Genomic DNA, 16,456 nt, shown 5'->3' with positions numbered 1-16,456 from the left:
GTCTGGTGACTTCAACGTTGTTCGGGAAGGTGCGTCACACCTGGACTCGATGGGTCTAAGTGACAGACACTCGCGGGGAAGGAAGATGTCCGTTCCCACGTCAGAACTTCAGGTGAGGCACCAGGATCGTCCCCCCGCTGTGCTGCGCCCACACCTGCAAGGCTTGAGTCAACTGCTGACTCTGCCAGAACACGTGCCTTCCAAGTACTCGAAATAAGCAATCAAACCTCAGGAATGTTTAACTGACGGTTTCTGAACTTTTAACCAATACATAAAAGATAAATAAAAACGCCATCCATTTCTTTGTAACTGCACCCTCTAGAGGCTTGCCTGTTAGAAAATTAGGCACTGGCACACCCCCTGGGCAGCATCACTGCTGCCTGGGGCCCGCCCCTCCCTCCCTCCCTCCCCCCTGCCTCCTAGAGATACAAACATAGGTATTTGAAGACAGTTCAAAACACAAATACCGTAAAACCTTGGACCAAAATAGAGTTGTTTTTTGGTTTGTTTTTGGTTTTGTTTTGCGGTAGGCGGGCCTCTCACCGTTGTGGCCTCTCCCGTTGTGGAGCACAGGCTCCGGACGCGCAGGCTCAGCGGCCATGGCTCACGGGCCCAGCCGCTCCACGGCATGTGGGATCTTCCCGGACCGCAGCACGAACCCGTGTCCCCTGCATCGGCAGGCGGACTCTCAACCACTGCGCCACCAGGGAAGCCCCAAAATAAGAGTATTTTAAATACGACAGACTGTGCTGCGGCCCCACATCGCAGGCGAATGAGCACCCCTTGGCCCCAGGCCCCGGCTACGGCCTCACGGACGCCCTCCCCTGCAGGGCCCCGGCGCAGAGCTCGGCTCTCTCCCGCAGTGCACTGGCCTCCTTGGCGCCCCCGTGGGCCTGCCCGCCCTTCAGCAGGAAGTGGCTGATGAAGAGCTTCAGGCCCTCCCGCAGCAGGCCCAGCGCAGGGCTGTCGGACACCCTGAGGAGGAAGGGACATGCGTCAGTGACCAGCCGGCCCCCGTCTCAGCCCTAGGGACCCCGAAGCCCGGGACATACCTAGTTCCCATCTGGTCAGAATTCTCAGGTAAGAACTTAATATCTTATCTGTCAGAAATCATTTTCTGTTTGCTATTAGGCAAGTCTCATGTTCCCCAAATTAATGTTCAGGATATTATTAAAATTAAAACTGAAAGCTACATGTAAGTACAACGAACTTGCTTTTATAAAACAACACAGGTGAAAACAATTTCTCTCCTCCTTCCCACATGTTTTATCGCAAGAGCTGGGAACAAACCTTGCAAAAATTAAACCAAGGTCTTCAACTTCCGTTTCCATGAGCAGCATATGTAACACTTTTCTTAAGAAGTGGACTCTGGGTTTGTCCAATTCACTGAATTCAACGACCTAACAGTCCGGATAAAAAATAATAAAGTTACACTGTGGAGCCGACTCTGCAGTGATTTCTGACTCTAGTTTGAGTAAAAAACTATTGCTCCCCTTGCCCCTCAACTAAGGCTATTTCCAGTTTTATAAAATGAACAGCTGTCATTTGACGCGGGGCCCTGGGACCGCTGGTGCACTGCTGCAGGGCGTGCACACCACTGGTGAGAGCAACTCGGCAGTGCTGAGTCAGGTCCAGGGGGCTGATGGGTACCTAGCGAATCAGGAATCTCATTCCTGGAGTTGGAACGTAGATTATCTCCATGCCTTAAAGAAACTATGCCCTAATTAAAACCATACACATACACACACACACACACACACACACACACACACACACACAAACACACAATTTAGACCCAGAAGAGACTAATTCCTACATATAACAATCATAGTATACCTATACAGTGGAATCCTATACAGCAGTAGTAAAATCTAAGGACAGAACTGCAGATATCAACATGGATAAATTTCAACCTTAGGCCAAATTAAGTAACTGTAAAAGGACATCAAAAGCCTGGTTAACCACATGCAGACACCTACAGCCACAGCGCTGCCTACAGCCAGAGCCCCGTGAGGTACGGAGGGGCCGGGCTGCCTCAAGGAGTCTCCAGGACCTGCTGCATCTGAGGAACACGCCACATCCTGTTCCATTCTGAGCTCAAACTCAAGTGAACCGAAGGCAAGACTCCCCCCAGCAAGGAGAAGGCACTAGCTCTCCGTGCTGTAAGTTCTCCCCAGTTCTCGAAGGTGGGACGAGGCTCTGGCCCTCATTTTCAGTACAGTAGCCAAAACCCAAGGGCACATCTCTAACGAACATGCAGTTAACTCGACCAGCGCTCTGGTGAGCAAATACATAAACACAGACGGGAAACCACAGCCAAGCCTGTCCCCAGGATCAGGAAGCGGAAGGCCAGAGGCCGGGCCGCCAGCCATCCCCGCCCCTCAGCTTCTCCCACAGTCCACACCCTCAGGACCCCCAGACCCTCGAGGTCCTACTGCCCAGGCCACCGTGACTCGCCTCTCATGTCTAGGCTTCGCTGCCCACCCCGGACCACCTCCAGAGCATCTGCGCTTCATCGTCTCTGACGAGTCAACGTGGGAATCCAACAGGGGCAAGGATGCCCCTGCTCTAAAAGACGTGCCACAGCCAAGGGAGGAGTGGCAGAAGCACAGCTTCTGTACAGCTCCCACATCCCCACTTCTTCCTGACGGAGCAGCGGCCGCCGCGGGACTCATGACGGCCTGTACATGCACCGCAAGTCCCGAGACTGATTCACGTAAAGCAGCAGACAACTGCGACGGCGCCTCGAGCTACTAGGCAAACCTACACCGCGTGCGCATCTGGTGATTTCCTATGACGGTCGGATAATGAGTGTTTTCCAGGTGAGTCAGGATCTAAGGAAACGCATATTCTTAAGGTACCAAACATACAGAATTACACCTGGCCCCTGAACTCGGCTTTGGACTGTACAGTCCACCACATGAGGACACTTGCCACTAAATATGCACCGCAGGACCACACGCTCCAAAGTTGGGTGAATCCTCACGTGTGGAACCAGGATTCGGAGGCCGACTGTAAAGTTACACTCGGGCTATGACTGTGCAGGGGGTCGGTGCCCCTGCGCACCCCCGGGGCTCAAGGCTCAAGCGCACGCTGTCACTTTCAGCGCTTCAAATCAGCTCGCACATTACACATACCTTTAGAATGGAAAGCGGCAGTGACTTGGTCTTCAACAAGTGCGCCACCAGGTGAACCAAATTAGAGAAGTTAGTGGCTGGCAGAGTTTCTAAGTCCCGAAATTTGTCCCATATGCTGAACTGGAATGTCATCTAATAAAAAACAAAGAAAAACAACAATAAGAAAAGGTAAAATTCAACAAGTTATTAGAATAAATCACTAAAAATATAATCCCAAGGTACTGTATTTGTTTACTTAAAAGACCCTAAAAATCGAGACTTTTTAGAGGCAACTACACTCTCCTTCCCATACACAGTAGTCTGAAATAGCTTCACAGTAATTTCTATTACAGTATTTTCCCTTAAGTCAGCAGAAACATTAGAAAAAGATGGTGCAACATAAACCAGAGGCACTCGCCGATTAACTGGGTCGTGACCCCTCATTTGTGACAGGGAAAGGTGACATGGGGACACGGCTCTTGGCCGGGGTGGCCCCTGACTCAGGGCCCGCATCCCAGGTGGGCCGAGTCAGCCAGAGTGGTTAGACAGGAGAGTGGGACACAGGCAGCCTGCCTCCCAGCTGTCACCTGAAAGCTCCTTGCGTAGTCACAGAGCTTGCCCGCCAGGAATGCGTAGAAAGGGTTGTACGTTTTCTCTTGCAGACAGCAGTCAATGAGGACATGAACGATTTCTCTCTCCTGCTGATCCTTAAGCCCCAGCCTGTAAGACAGGAAGAGCAAGGGCTAAACCTTCAATTTGCCAAATTTTAACAGCTTGAAGGCAGAAATCTTTCAGAGGAACACATCCTGTCTGGCAGTTTGGTTAAGTGGGCCGAGTAGACAGGGCCAGGTAGCAGGACTGGAGCTCCAGGCCGTGCCCCAGCCTCTGGCCTCAGGGTTTCCAACAGCGTGGCAGAATGAGGTGACCCCAGGCTCTACAAAGGCCTGTCACTGGTGACCGACCGACAAGAAACAGGGCCTCAGCTGTGGGCCCTTCTTGTTTTTTCTGTTTTCGAAAACCTATGGTCTGGTTTGCACGCAGTAAAATCCATCCTTTTCGTGCACAGTGTTGACTGTGGACAAGGATTCGTAGTCCTACAGCATTTCCCCTGCATTTCCTTCTGAACTTGAAGCAAATAAAGGAAAATTAATTAGACTTTTTAGACGTACTTTGTACACAGATACTTTTCAATCTCATTACAACTAATTACAGAACTTGTAATACAATTACAACTAAACTAAACAGGAAGTTTAATTCAGACGTAATCGGAAAGACAACTTTAACAGGAAGGTTTCAAGCAACTCATGACAAACAACAGCCACCGGGACTGTCAGGTGGTCACCTGATTTTTTCCAATCAAAATAGATCATAAACTGTCCTAATCTGGAGCTACCAGCGGTCAGTTAGCAGGAGCTGGACTGCAGCCCGTGGCGTGGGGCGGCGGGTGGGAAGGGGCAGGGCCCCGGCCTCCACGACGTGGCACCCAACTCAACAACAGAGCAGAGGCTCGCACACAGGCTTACTTCAGGAGCTTCTCGAATGCATCCAGAAAGTCTTCACTAGTCATAACTGTACAAAATATGTTTCTCCTGATGTCGGTGTTCATTCTCTGCTTTCGGGCGAGCTCCAGTATCTTCGAGCTAACCTGGAAAGAGGGACGACAGGGCGTAGATCATACAGACGTTTCAGTGAAAGTTGTTCTTTGGTTTAGCGTAGCTACTAAGTTTCTAAGAAGTAATATGTGTAATTCTGTGGCTTGACCCGAGGCTAACTGTAAGGTATGCGTAAATACACGTATGTAAACGCGGACCCTTTATTCTTGGGCAACCCCCCCGGCACCCCCACAAAGGAAAACCAGCAAGAGGCAAAGCAAGCCCGCAAGGAGAAAACCGCTTGATCCGGGAGGCTTCGCGGGAGCAGCGGGTCTGCCAGTCCAAGTACCAGTGGGATGAAGGAGAGGTAAGCGCTGCGGCCTGGGGGGGGGGGGGGGGGGGGGGGCGGGGGCAGGACGGCCAGGAGGGCGGGGAGGCCAGGATGCCCGAGTGATCGTCCTGCGTTCCCCTCACTCCACTCAACGTTTAAGTCCCTTTCCTAACATTTTGAGACTTTAAAAGGAAGTAACAGAAATGGAATTAAATGATATCACAAAGCAGTAGCTACTTCTATAAGGTCTTCAAATAAACCCAGGGAAAGCCGCGTGGGGACACAGGTCACACGCTTGGTGGTGGCGAGCACGGGTCACGTACCGCCCCCGTGAGCTGCTTCCGCGGGGTCTTCTGCTGACCGCTGTCGATCATCGGGGCGCCACTCCACGCGGACCCCACGATCCACCAGCGCCCGGTCCGCTCGGCATTCAGGACGCTGTCCCAGGAGACGCGGAGCTGAGTCTCTGTCCCTGAGCCAGCGCCTCGCAGCTGATTGAGAAAACAGCAGCCAGGGGAGGCCGCGGCAGCTCAGAGCCTGGGCAACAGCGACCCTGGCTCTTTCCAGCTCAGATAACAGCGTTTCTGGTGCGTGAAAGCTGTGATGGGTCACTGACAGCTGGGACAGTTAACCAGTTAGGAATAATGCCAAAGTTCGAGGTAAACTCTCAGGGTGTGTGCTTGGGCTTTGTGGGTCTATCACCCAAAACACTTGTCTTAGAACAGCTGTCACGGGGCAGGGGTGGGGAGAGAGGCTCAGACTCGGGCAGGAGGCGTGCCCCAAGGGCCGGCAGTGAGGACTCCACCAGCAGGTGCCTGGGACCTGCCGGAGGAGGCCACTCTGGGTCTGACTGGTGCCCGGGCCGAAGGGCTTGCCCGGGGGCCCCACGCTGAGAAGCTCTGGGGAGCTTAAACAGACGAGCCCCCCACTCCCCAGGCTGGCCTCCTTGGTCCTGGTGGGACCCCGGCCCGGGCCCTGTTCCAAAGTGATCAGAGGTCCTCCCGCGATTCTCCGGCCCGGCCGAGGGCGGAGGGCTCAGCGTGGGGCGCACGCAGCTCACAGGGAGGGTCGCCCCACAGAAACGTGCAGTTGCCTTTCACGTCTGGGAACCCCCGCTAACCGGGCGGGCACCTGACCTGTGGCTCCACCGCCCTCCGGAACGTCACGGGGGTTGGCGCAAACCCAGCAGCGCAGGCGGCCGGGTAGGAGGGTGCCTACCAGGGCTCTCTGCAGCTTCCGCAGCCTCTCCAGGGGCTCGGGGTCGTAGCCCGGGATCTTCCGCACGTCGTTGTTCTTCAGGGCCAGCAGCGTCTCCAGCATGAAGCGAACCTGGAGACAGACGCGAAAAGCCATTATCTCAAATGCCGGAAACCAAGGACGCTTCACCGTGGGGAGAAAGACACCGCCTCTGCGCACGTGGTCACCGCCGCCGAGGACGGGGCACGGGCGCCTCGGGGAGAGGCTGCACCAACCTCAGCAGCCGCCCAGGCCTCCCCGGCCGAGAACAGAAATCCCTCCCCCGCCCCGCGGGCCGAGAACACGCCTGGGCCGCGCACCCTTCCACCCCCACCGGCCCCTGGTCTCAGTCGCCCTCCTTCCCCACCGCGTCTGCAACCCCTTCCCACTCCTGGCCTTTTGCTTTCCTAACTTTTAAACTGGAAATGACACTGCACTTAGAGAAGACTTTCAAGGACAGCACAAAGACTTCCCACAGACCCTGTCTGAGATTCCCCGCAACGTTCACTTCAGCTGAGACATAACTCACATGCCAAGCGTCCACTGAGCACACTCGGGGCTGTGCAGCCGTCACGATCAGTTTTAGGACGTTTCCATCAGCGCTCAAGGACTCCAAATCCACCCAGTCACCCCCCAGCCCAGCTCCTCCAGCTTCAGGCCAGCCCGAGCCAAATGCCTGTGTCTGCCGTGTCTGTTTTAAATGTGACCCCCGAGCATTCAACACGGGGACAGGGTCTTCGCTGGGACCCGCCCCCATGATCTTCCTCTCCCACCTGGAGCCGCACCCCGCCCCCTTACACAGCAACTCCACCACCACCTCCGCGGCCCCCAGGACCCTCAGGGGGCTCGGCCTACACCTCCCTCCTCACAGCTAACCCGAGCCCTCACCTCAGCATTTCAAAAATGGGCCAGTCTTCCTGTCCAGTCTGTGTCTCCTGAACAAACTACTGCCCACCTGCAGGGCCAAGCTGGTACCTGGGGTGACCTCTGACCCCTCCCTCTCTCCCCTTCCCCCCACCAAGTCTGGCCACCGCTATGTCCTAAACCCACGTCCACTGCAACTCTGATCACCGCCCCAACCCCCGAGGTGGCTTCTCTCTTTCCTAGTTGTAGCCAAAGTGACCTCAGCATGAAAACCTGCTCAGAGCCCTTCACGTGCCTCTGGGATAAAATCCCAGTTCCCTGCGAGGTTTACGAGGCCCCGAGGCTGGCCCCTGCCCTGCGCCCCTGATGCCTCCCCACAGGGACGCTTTCCTTTTTCCTCAAATGAGCCCTCGCCCCGCCCAGGGGTTCCCATGACTCTCCCGTGCCCCTCAGTCTGCAGACCAGCAAACAAGGTAGCCACCATGAGCCCCACTTTCCAGACGGGGAAACTGAGGCCTGGAAGCCTTGGTCCCTTTGCTGCCAAGTGGAAGAGCCAGAAGGCAGAGCGGGCTAACCCCCCCAGCCCCTCGCCCCAGGCCTTCCCAGTAAACCTCTTCTGAATGGCTGAATGTTAAATAGATCGATTCTTAAATTCACAAGAGTAAAGATGCAAGGTTCGCTCACACCTTGAAGATGAAGCCACAAAACCAGATGAGGCAGAAGATAACAGGGCTCATTACGAGACGAAATGCAATATTCACCCTAGATACTCATGTTTAAGTTCTGGTCAGTGTGAGCGTTTAGGCAGTTAGGAAGCCGGGCAGGTGACGCACTCATACCCTGGTGTGGTCCCGGAACTTGCGGCCTGCCCCGCTGGCTTTGGCCTGTGCCTCAGTGATCAGTTCCTTAAGCGACAAAGCATCATCTTTTCTCAAGGAAAAGCCCACATTTCTCAGCATTAACAGGATCAGTTCGATATCTTTTTCTGTGAAGGTTCCAATAAGTTTTCTCAAAATGTCAAAGATGAGGAGAGACTGTACCACGTGGAAGTTATATAAATGGGCGATGATGGTGAACAGGTTGTCACACTCTTTCCCGTCACATCCGCTTTTATAGACGTCAGCAAACTTCCTCACCACAGCCTCCAAAAAGTGCGCACCGACCTGGATGAAGAACAGAAAAAACATTACTGCAAACATGTAAGAATCAAGTGAGCAAGTCATTCTCAGGGGTCCTTCTTTTAACTTCAACGCATGTTGAAAGAATTAGTACTTTTAAAATGAACACATAAAACGGACATGTGGCAGGATACGAACTCCAGCAGGGCAAAACCTCTAAAAACACAAGTGTGAGTGCCCAGAGCTTTACAGAGGAAAACACCACACCACACATGACGCAGAGCAGGGCGCCCAGCGCACACCTTCCCTCGAAGTGCACCTTCTTGTCCTTAAAATCAACGAGGTGCTGTTTCTGGCCAGCAGCCATTCTGGTCCCTTGGAAAAATGAAATCGTCAAGAATGTTAAGGACACATCCGTGTCTCTAAAAATGCACTACTATCCAACACGGCTCACTTCTCCAGCCTGATTGGGCCGGCAGGGAGACGGCAGGAGAGGGCGCCCGGCGGTGGGAGAGCGATGGTGACTCTCCAGCTGAGACACGGGGACGCGGATCACCGCAGCCGTGCTGGACCCTTGAAGGCGGACCGGGCCCAAGAGTCACCCAGCGACAGAACTAGAGGATGTGGCCACTCACTGGACGGGAAAGATCAACCTTCTGCGTAACAGCAGCTGACCGAGCTTCTGACGGGGACGGTTCATCCGTCAGCAGCAGGAGAAGTGCAGGCCGGGCGGAATCACTGTAACCTACGGGCTTCCCCGCCGTCCAGCGGTTAGCGCTCCGCGCTTCCACCGCAGGGGCACAGGCTCAAGCCCTGGACGGGGAACTGAGATCCCACAAGACACGAGGTTGGGAAAAAAAAAAAAAAAAAAAAAAAAAAAGCCTTATAAAGTCTGAACTGTAGGACACCTGGGCAGGGCTGGTTATAGAAGCAGGAGTGGTAGTTAAAATCCCGGGTGAGGATGAGATCAACCGGACAGGCTGTCGCCGGAAAACATACACATGTCACTGCCAAAACTCAACAACATAAATGCTAGAGGAGTCCAGAGAAAGGCACCAGATCGGCAGGAGGGAAGAGTGACTTCGCAGAGGCAGCTCTGACAAACTGGATGTGTTCTTTAGTTTCTGAAGACCTGAGAATAAACAACTTTAACCTATTAACTCCCAATTCAAGCCTCTTCTCTAAAGATGAATCTGAAGAATATACTCTCCTACCATGACCACTGTATTACACTCAAATACAACTTCAAAACAGAAATTAGAATTCTGCGGACATCAAGAAAAATGCAGGTATAAAATGTACTCAGGTATGTTTTCAATCACACAAATGGAATTATTTAATCCTATCAAAATCTGTCAAAATCACAGATTCCAGTTAATGTCTTCAAAATAAAATATAAGAGTATAGCATTAAAAAATAAGAATAACATTCACATTGCTAAAGTTATTTAAACAAATAAATTTTAACACAAATCTGCACAGACCTGAGTTTTGGTTTTTCAACGACTCAGAAGCAGCTCAGTAACTGACACCGTGGCTTCGTAACTCACGTTCCTCTTTGCATGGATTCCTGTGAGGATGCTCTTCTCATCACAGGCCTGAGAGAAGTTCAGTGGAGCCAGAGCTGGGACAGCTCAGCCTCCTCTGGCACCAGTTTTAGTGGCTGTCGCTAGCTGAAGTCCCCTCACGACTTGCCCTGAACCATCACTTCAGCTGTCCCTCATGCTGTTGGTGAAGGTTTAAAGAGCAGTGGGACCAATAATCTCGCATTTTCAAATGCAGGGGATTCCTGATATTGTGTAGGTGGTCAGGGTCTACGGCCTTTTCTGTAACTCAATGAAATGCTGTATGTATTGAAACCGTTTTTTTTTTTTTTGCGGTACGCGGGCCTCTCACTGTCGTGGCCTCTCCCGTTGCGGAGCACAGGCTCCGGACGCGCAGGCTCAGCGGCCATGGCTCACGGGCCCAGCCGCTCCGCGGCATGTGGGATCTTCCCAGACCGGGGCACGAACCCGCGTCCCCTGCATCGGCAGGCGCTGAAACCATTTTGATTGTCAAGTACTCCGGGATGGTCCAAGAGGACCGGGGGTGCACTAGGACAGCCTATAATGGCACTGAATGAATCGTGGCCATCACAGGGCACTAGGAAGGGATCCAGTGATTCCATTACGCTTTGTAATGAAGAGAAGGGACTCACAGCCCTTAGAAATCAAACAATTACGCGATTCCCTAAACAGCTGGTGCAGATTAGCTGAGGAGAGTTTGCTGTTCAGAGGTCTCGGGGCCCACGCCCCCTCCTCTGTCCTCGCCTCCCTGTGCCCAGGAGGTCCCAGAGTTGCCATCTTTCAAAGTTCTCACTGGGACTTCCCTGGTGGTCCAGTGGTTAAGAACCTGCCTTCCAATGGAGGAGATGTGCGTTCAATCCCTGGTCGGGGAACCAAGATCCCATGTGCCGTGGGGCGAGTAAGCCCGTGCTCCAGAGCTCCTGCGCCACAACTAGAGAGAAGCCCGCGCACTGCGATGAAGATCCCACGTGCTGTGACTAAGACCCGGCCCAGCCCAATAAACAGATAAATAAACAATAAATTTCAATAAAATTCTGACAGAAAGTTCTTACAATATGACCTCGGCTAGAGGAGAAAAGCGTGGCCCAGAGGTTTCTCTCGGGAGGGTGACGGAGCCTGCAGTGGGAGGAAGGGTGGAACTCCAACCACGCAGCGGCTCACAAGCACTACTTTAACGAGCACTTCCTCGGGCCAGGCTCCTGCGTATGCTCCCAGCCTCCCAGCCTGAAGCCACCAGACCAAGCCCCCAGGGGAGGGTGGGCAGGCAGGTCACCAGGTGGCTGGTCTCCCCGCCCACCACTGCCCCCACTGCTGAGCCTCTAGCAGATGGAAGGAGAAGGCCTTCTGGAAAGTCTGTGCTCTTTAAAGTAAGCCCTGGACAGCCCCACCCTGTAAGACCCCAAATGGTTTTCAAGACCATAATTGTGAGCAAGTCCTAGAAAAGTGGGAGGGGTGTGAAGAGTGCGCGGCAGGGGGAGGCAAGGCCCTGGGAACGGTCCACAGCCCGGCCTTCAGGGGCTTTGCTGCGTTTGCAAAGCGGGGCTAAATACCCGCCCCACTCATCCTGCTGGGAGTCCGGAGGACTTACACCAGGGGATCAGACCTGCACTGACACTTTGCTGCCGAGGCCTGTTCCTGGGAGGAGGGCAATCGGAAGGCAGAGGGGCTCAGCACCACCCACTAAAAGACACTGTCCCACATAAAGATCCTAAGGGATCGAGTTCTCTGGTAAATATAAAGCTCATCCGGAAAACTACACCTCGTTGGCCTACTCATTCACTCATGCGTCTGTCTACCTCAGTGTAAAGTCCTGTAACCAGACCGATTTCCCTCAACAACCTGCAAGCAGCCACACGGAGGGAGTGGATGCTGACCAGGAAGGTTATGATCTCACTGTGGGAGGTGACAAAAGAGGACCTGGGACGAGGTGGGCCTCCCTGATGCCAACACAAGGGTCACTGACCAAGGACCAAGAACACGGGGCGGGCCGGATGGCACGGGGATGCTATTTCCTCAGCAGCACCTACTGGGTACCAGGCACCGCACAGGAGATGCTTTAGACACGGTGTCCACTGAATCCCGACAAAGGCCCCACTTCAGACACGGGCAGGTCTGTGGCCCACCTAGGGGCACCGAGGCTCCAAGCCCAGGCACTGTCACGTGTCCCCTCGCTTCGTGCCCAGTTTTACCTCACATTCCGGTGGCCTCTCGCTCAACACAAAGCCCTGTGCTCTGAACAGCTGAAATAGTCACTGTTTCCATGGGGAATACAGAGAAGACGAAGGCAAGTCCACGACGTCAGCCCAGAGCGACAGAACTAACAGACAATAAGGCCACGTCAGAAGGGACCAAGTGCAAAAGCAGAAGTTGGCCAACGTCACGTAGCTGCCGAGTGTGGTTTAGGATGATACAATACAGACAAGGTGGCCTTGAGCCGTGTCAGCTGATCACTGACACAAGCAGCACTTGGACAGCTAATGGCTGGAGAGAGGCAGCCCTACCTCGATGCCAACCGTGCAGTGAAGAATGCTGACCAGGAGGACATGCTCCATCACCAGCCTGGCGGGCATGGCCGCGTCCGGGGCGCAGGCGCTCAGGAGGACGCCCGTCAGAGTGTCACTCATGTCCTTCCTGCTGTGGCCCATGTACAGCTCCTCCAGCTGGCCACTGATGGAGGCCAGGTTCGGCTCACTCAGCCTGCAGACAGTTGGAAAGACAGAGCGACAGTGCTGTTTCAAATCAAGAATTGTTTTTTTAGGTCAATTAAAAGAAATTGAAAAAGTTATTAATACTTCCAATAGATCCTCTTTTGTGTATGTATTTGACCCACGAACAATTCTTATCCTGTCCCAACAATCCAGTATATATGTACATAACACAGAATCTTCTGGAATCTTCAAATAACATTAACTGCTGTCCTTCCAGCTGAAATGCAGCCACAGTAAGTAAGGCACATGCAGGATTCCCTTCAAGACCACAGAGACTGTGATGAGGATACTCCACTGATATCCTTACCCAGTCTCCCCGGGCAGAGGGAGGGAACCATCGTTAGCACATCCGTATGTACTGTTGGAAAAAATCCCAACTTTTCCATTTTCTGCTGGCACAAAAATCTTTTATTTCCTAACATGGAGATAAGGGCTCTACTGGGTAGGGATGGGAGGATGTATATGCACTGCAGCTGTGCTAACTCTGAACATCAAATGGCATGTTCAGTAAAATTCCAGGATGCACCAAGAAGAGTGTTTTAACTAAAAAGAAATTAAAAAAAAAAAAAAAAAAAGGCAACGCAGGCTTTGGTTTAATTCTCAGAACCATTCCTGTGTTTTTAGAAAAGAGACAATCTCTTGAAGTTACACAATACACTGTCTCGAGGTTACCTGTTAATCAGACCTTTGACCTGTTTCTTGAGCCTCTCTAGTTCTTCCTTTTTCTGGGCATCCACTGTCTCCTCTTCTCGCCTCACGTGGGGTGGGATGTACTTTCCACCATTTTCACAAAGACTCTGCTTGAAAGGACAGAAATAAATTACAAAAGAATGTACATTGACTACACCCCACCTTTCCCCTTGCTACACTCACACTTAGATATTAAATTCCCAAGAACTGGGAGAGGCTGTCACTACTGACTACTGCTGCTTCATGAACATCAGCTATTTCCCGAGTGCCCACTCTAGTCCTGGACAAGCACGCCATGGCCCGGACGATGGACATCATTATTTACTTTAACACCAACACTACATTTCATCACCTTACTTTTCCCTCTGTAACTCTTCAGACTTGGCTGCGCCCCCCGCCCGCCTTGTCTACCCGACAGAGCCCCGTATTCTACACTTCTGCCAGCCTCAGTTCACTGTAGGCACGGCAGCACACAAACACCTAAATTAGGTGTATCACCAGTTTTGGAGAAAAAGCGGTCCAAAGTAATTTCAAACCTGTCAAAGCCAGTATCTAAATTTACATGATAAAATCAAAATCAACCCACTGCTCACTATTTCCCAGATTTTCAACTGAGAGGATTACAAGTCATTACCACCGACCAACACTCCCTGACAAGCCTTTAGGAGACAGACATTTGTAAGGCGTGATCCTTGCTCTCAGGCTTTAAGCTTAGCTGGAGAAAGCACATTTTCATACACAGAAACTTAATCTTAAGACACCCGTTAAAGAGAGGAACTGATAGCACTTGGGCACTGCTCACAGAGTGCCAGGTGCTAAGGCACCAAGGACAGAAATGAAAGACACTTCATATCCTTCAGGAGGGGAAAAGATTCCCCAAGATGTTTGACCTTAACAGATAAACACAAACAGTGAGAAATCGAGGAAAGGCCTCGCAGACAGAAGAAATAACATACTCAGAGGCAGAAGGGTGAAATGGTGAGAAGTGGAGAAGGAAACACAAGCAATGCCATGAGGCCGCCTTCAAGGTGCGTGTGCAGGTGAAGCTGTTTTAACAGGCAAGGGGCCGGCGCGTGAGGCCTTGTCTGCTCTGCCGTGGGTTCCAAACCTGGTCGTCAGTGTGCGACTTTATCCAAGGGAGTCTCGGAGATCAGCTCTGTGTTTTAGAAGGATCCACCCCAGGAGCAGCTGGACAGAAAAAGGACTAGGTGTGGGCAGAGGTGACTCAGGGGTGTTGCAGGAGTCCCCAGGGTACACGGGAGGTAGGAACAAAGCTTGGGGGAGGGGAGTCAAAGTCAGGTTTGGAGACTGAGGCAGTAAACCGAGTGAGGACGTGGCCTTACGACGACGGTGGGAACGGCCGGTAAGTCCCTGGGATAGAAAGGTCTCCAGGGATGTTTTCTCCCTCTTTATTGTGAAAATTTAAATAACCCGACAGACCCATACTCAGCTCAAACAATTATCAATACATCAACTGTGTCACTTCTGTCCCGTGTTCTGCCCCCACCTGTTACTTTGAAGGAAATTCCAAAGGGCTCAGATTGTTCACAATCTAATACCTTATCGTTTGCGTCAACATCCTCCGCGGAACTTTCACTCCTGTCTTCGTCTTCGGCAAAACGGACTTTCTTCTTCCTCCCTCCCTCCTTCGCCCTCCGGTCAGCTCCTCCGGCTTCCAGCTGTCCCGCCCCCGCCACCTGCGGGTCCTCCCCCTCGCTCTGCGCTCCCGCATCTGCTGCCCGCTCGCCTTCGTCTTCCGCATCCTGCTGCTCCCGTTCGTCCTCGCTGTCACCTTCGGGGAGTGCCTGTCCCGCATCCTCCTCCTCCTCCTCCTCACTGCTGCTTTCATACCAGCCACTACTCTTCCCAGAGTCCAGGGCTCCCAGGATGTAGTCGAGCCCATCGCGGGCAAAGCTAAGAGGCACGGAGCTTCCGTCGCCCTTCTTTCTGCGCTTGTTCAAGCCGAGGCACCGCTCCAGCTTTCGGATCTCTCGGTCCTCCTCCTCGTTGGCCGCCAGAAGTGCCCGTTTCCGGGCTGCGGCTGCGGGGGCCTTGGTCCTGCCGAGGGGACCCCTGGCCTGGGCCTGGCCGGCCTTGGCCGGAACCGGGGGAGGTCGCAGCTCCTCGGACGGCCGCGAGGCCCGCCGTGGGGACGGCTGGCCGTCCTCCTCCTGCGTCGCCTCCGCCCGGGGGCCGCTCGCTCCGCCGCCGCCCGGGCCCGGGCCCTGCGCGGGGCCGGCCGTCCTTTGGAGCCGGCGCGCCTTCCTCAGGTGCCGCTTCTCCTTCCTCAGCTCCCTGCGGCTTTTCCTCCCGCCCGGGCGCACGCGTCCCTGAGCCCGGGGACCCTCGCGGCTGCCGGGGGTCTCGCCCTCCGAGGTCGCCTGCACGAACTCCTCCACTGCTAGCTTTAGCCGCTTCAGGGCCCCCTCCCCGCCGCCCCCAGGCCCGCGGCGCGGCCCGCGCCCGGCGCGGCGCTTCCCACGGGCCATGTGCCCCCGGTAGCCGCTCGGGAACTGGGCCGCAACTCTCGTAAACGCCGCTACTTTCCAGGGCGCTCCGACGCGCCACTTCCGGTCGGGGCCAGACTTCCGGGAGGAGAGCGGCGCGCTGCGCGGGGCGGCGCCCCCTGCTGCCGGGAGGGCGGCAGCGCAGGGAGCCGCACGGCTGCAAACGGTGCCTGCTCTTAAGGCTGTAAACTGTAACTTCCGAATGAGCACAAATACATTCTCGTTTAAAAACGAAAACTTTAGAGATTATGGTAAAGAAGGCTCCTAACGACGTTCCACAGCAGTAACCGCGCTTACGGGGTAGGGGTACGGGTGGGGGTGGATCCTTGCGGACGCGTGTGCGGGTGGAGCGCGGGTGGAGCCATGGGAGCCACGCGGTGTGTTGCTGCGTGTTGCTCACGGGAAGTTTGGTACTGAGCTCACTGCTCCTTTCACTCAACCTCAGGCCTCAGGTCCCTCCGCGCTCCGCGTAATGACGCACCTATCCCGTATTAGGATTGCTGGGCTTCCCTGGGGTGATGTTCCCTGATTACCGCTCCATGGACAGCCGCCCCCTGGGGTGACTGGTACCCCACCAGAGTTCAAGTCCGCTGGAATTTGTGGACGTGACCTCGTGTGGAAATAGGGCCTTTGCAGATGCAAAGTTAGGAGGAGGCCTTGCTGGATTGGGCAAGCCCTACATCCAAAGACAGGTGTTCTTAAAAGGGAAATTGGGCCTCACAGCTCACAC

The 16,456-nt window shown here is 53.9% G+C and overlaps 1 protein-coding gene across 1 annotated transcript in view; it reads right to left on the bottom strand.

The window, feature by feature from the left end:
• Positions 1-800: 800 nt before the first annotated feature.
• The window catches only part of NOM1 (nucleolar protein with MIF4G domain 1), a 42,678-nt gene continuing 27,022 nt past the window's right edge, over positions 801-16,456 (bottom strand). The window contains exons 3-13 of the mRNA XM_065883634.1: positions 14,779-15,848; positions 13,202-13,326; positions 12,323-12,518; positions 7,979-8,302; positions 6,258-6,368; positions 5,363-5,530; positions 4,640-4,761; positions 3,704-3,836; positions 3,138-3,269; positions 1,291-1,400; positions 801-975 (exon numbers count right to left, since the gene is read on the bottom strand). Coding sequence (XP_065739706.1) covers positions 801-975; positions 1,291-1,400; positions 3,138-3,269; positions 3,704-3,836; positions 4,640-4,761; positions 5,363-5,530; positions 6,258-6,368; positions 7,979-8,302; positions 12,323-12,518; positions 13,202-13,326; positions 14,779-15,848 — 2,666 coding nt within the window. The remainder of the gene's footprint in view (positions 976-1,290; positions 1,401-3,137; positions 3,270-3,703; positions 3,837-4,639; positions 4,762-5,362; positions 5,531-6,257; positions 6,369-7,978; positions 8,303-12,322; positions 12,519-13,201; positions 13,327-14,778; positions 15,849-16,456) is intronic.

This window comes from Phocoena phocoena, chromosome 9 (assembly GCF_963924675.1).
Source record: "Phocoena phocoena chromosome 9, mPhoPho1.1, whole genome shotgun sequence".
Lineage (NCBI taxonomy): Eukaryota > Metazoa > Chordata > Mammalia > Artiodactyla > Phocoenidae > Phocoena > Phocoena phocoena.
This window is presented reverse-complemented; position numbering and strand designations above follow the sequence as displayed.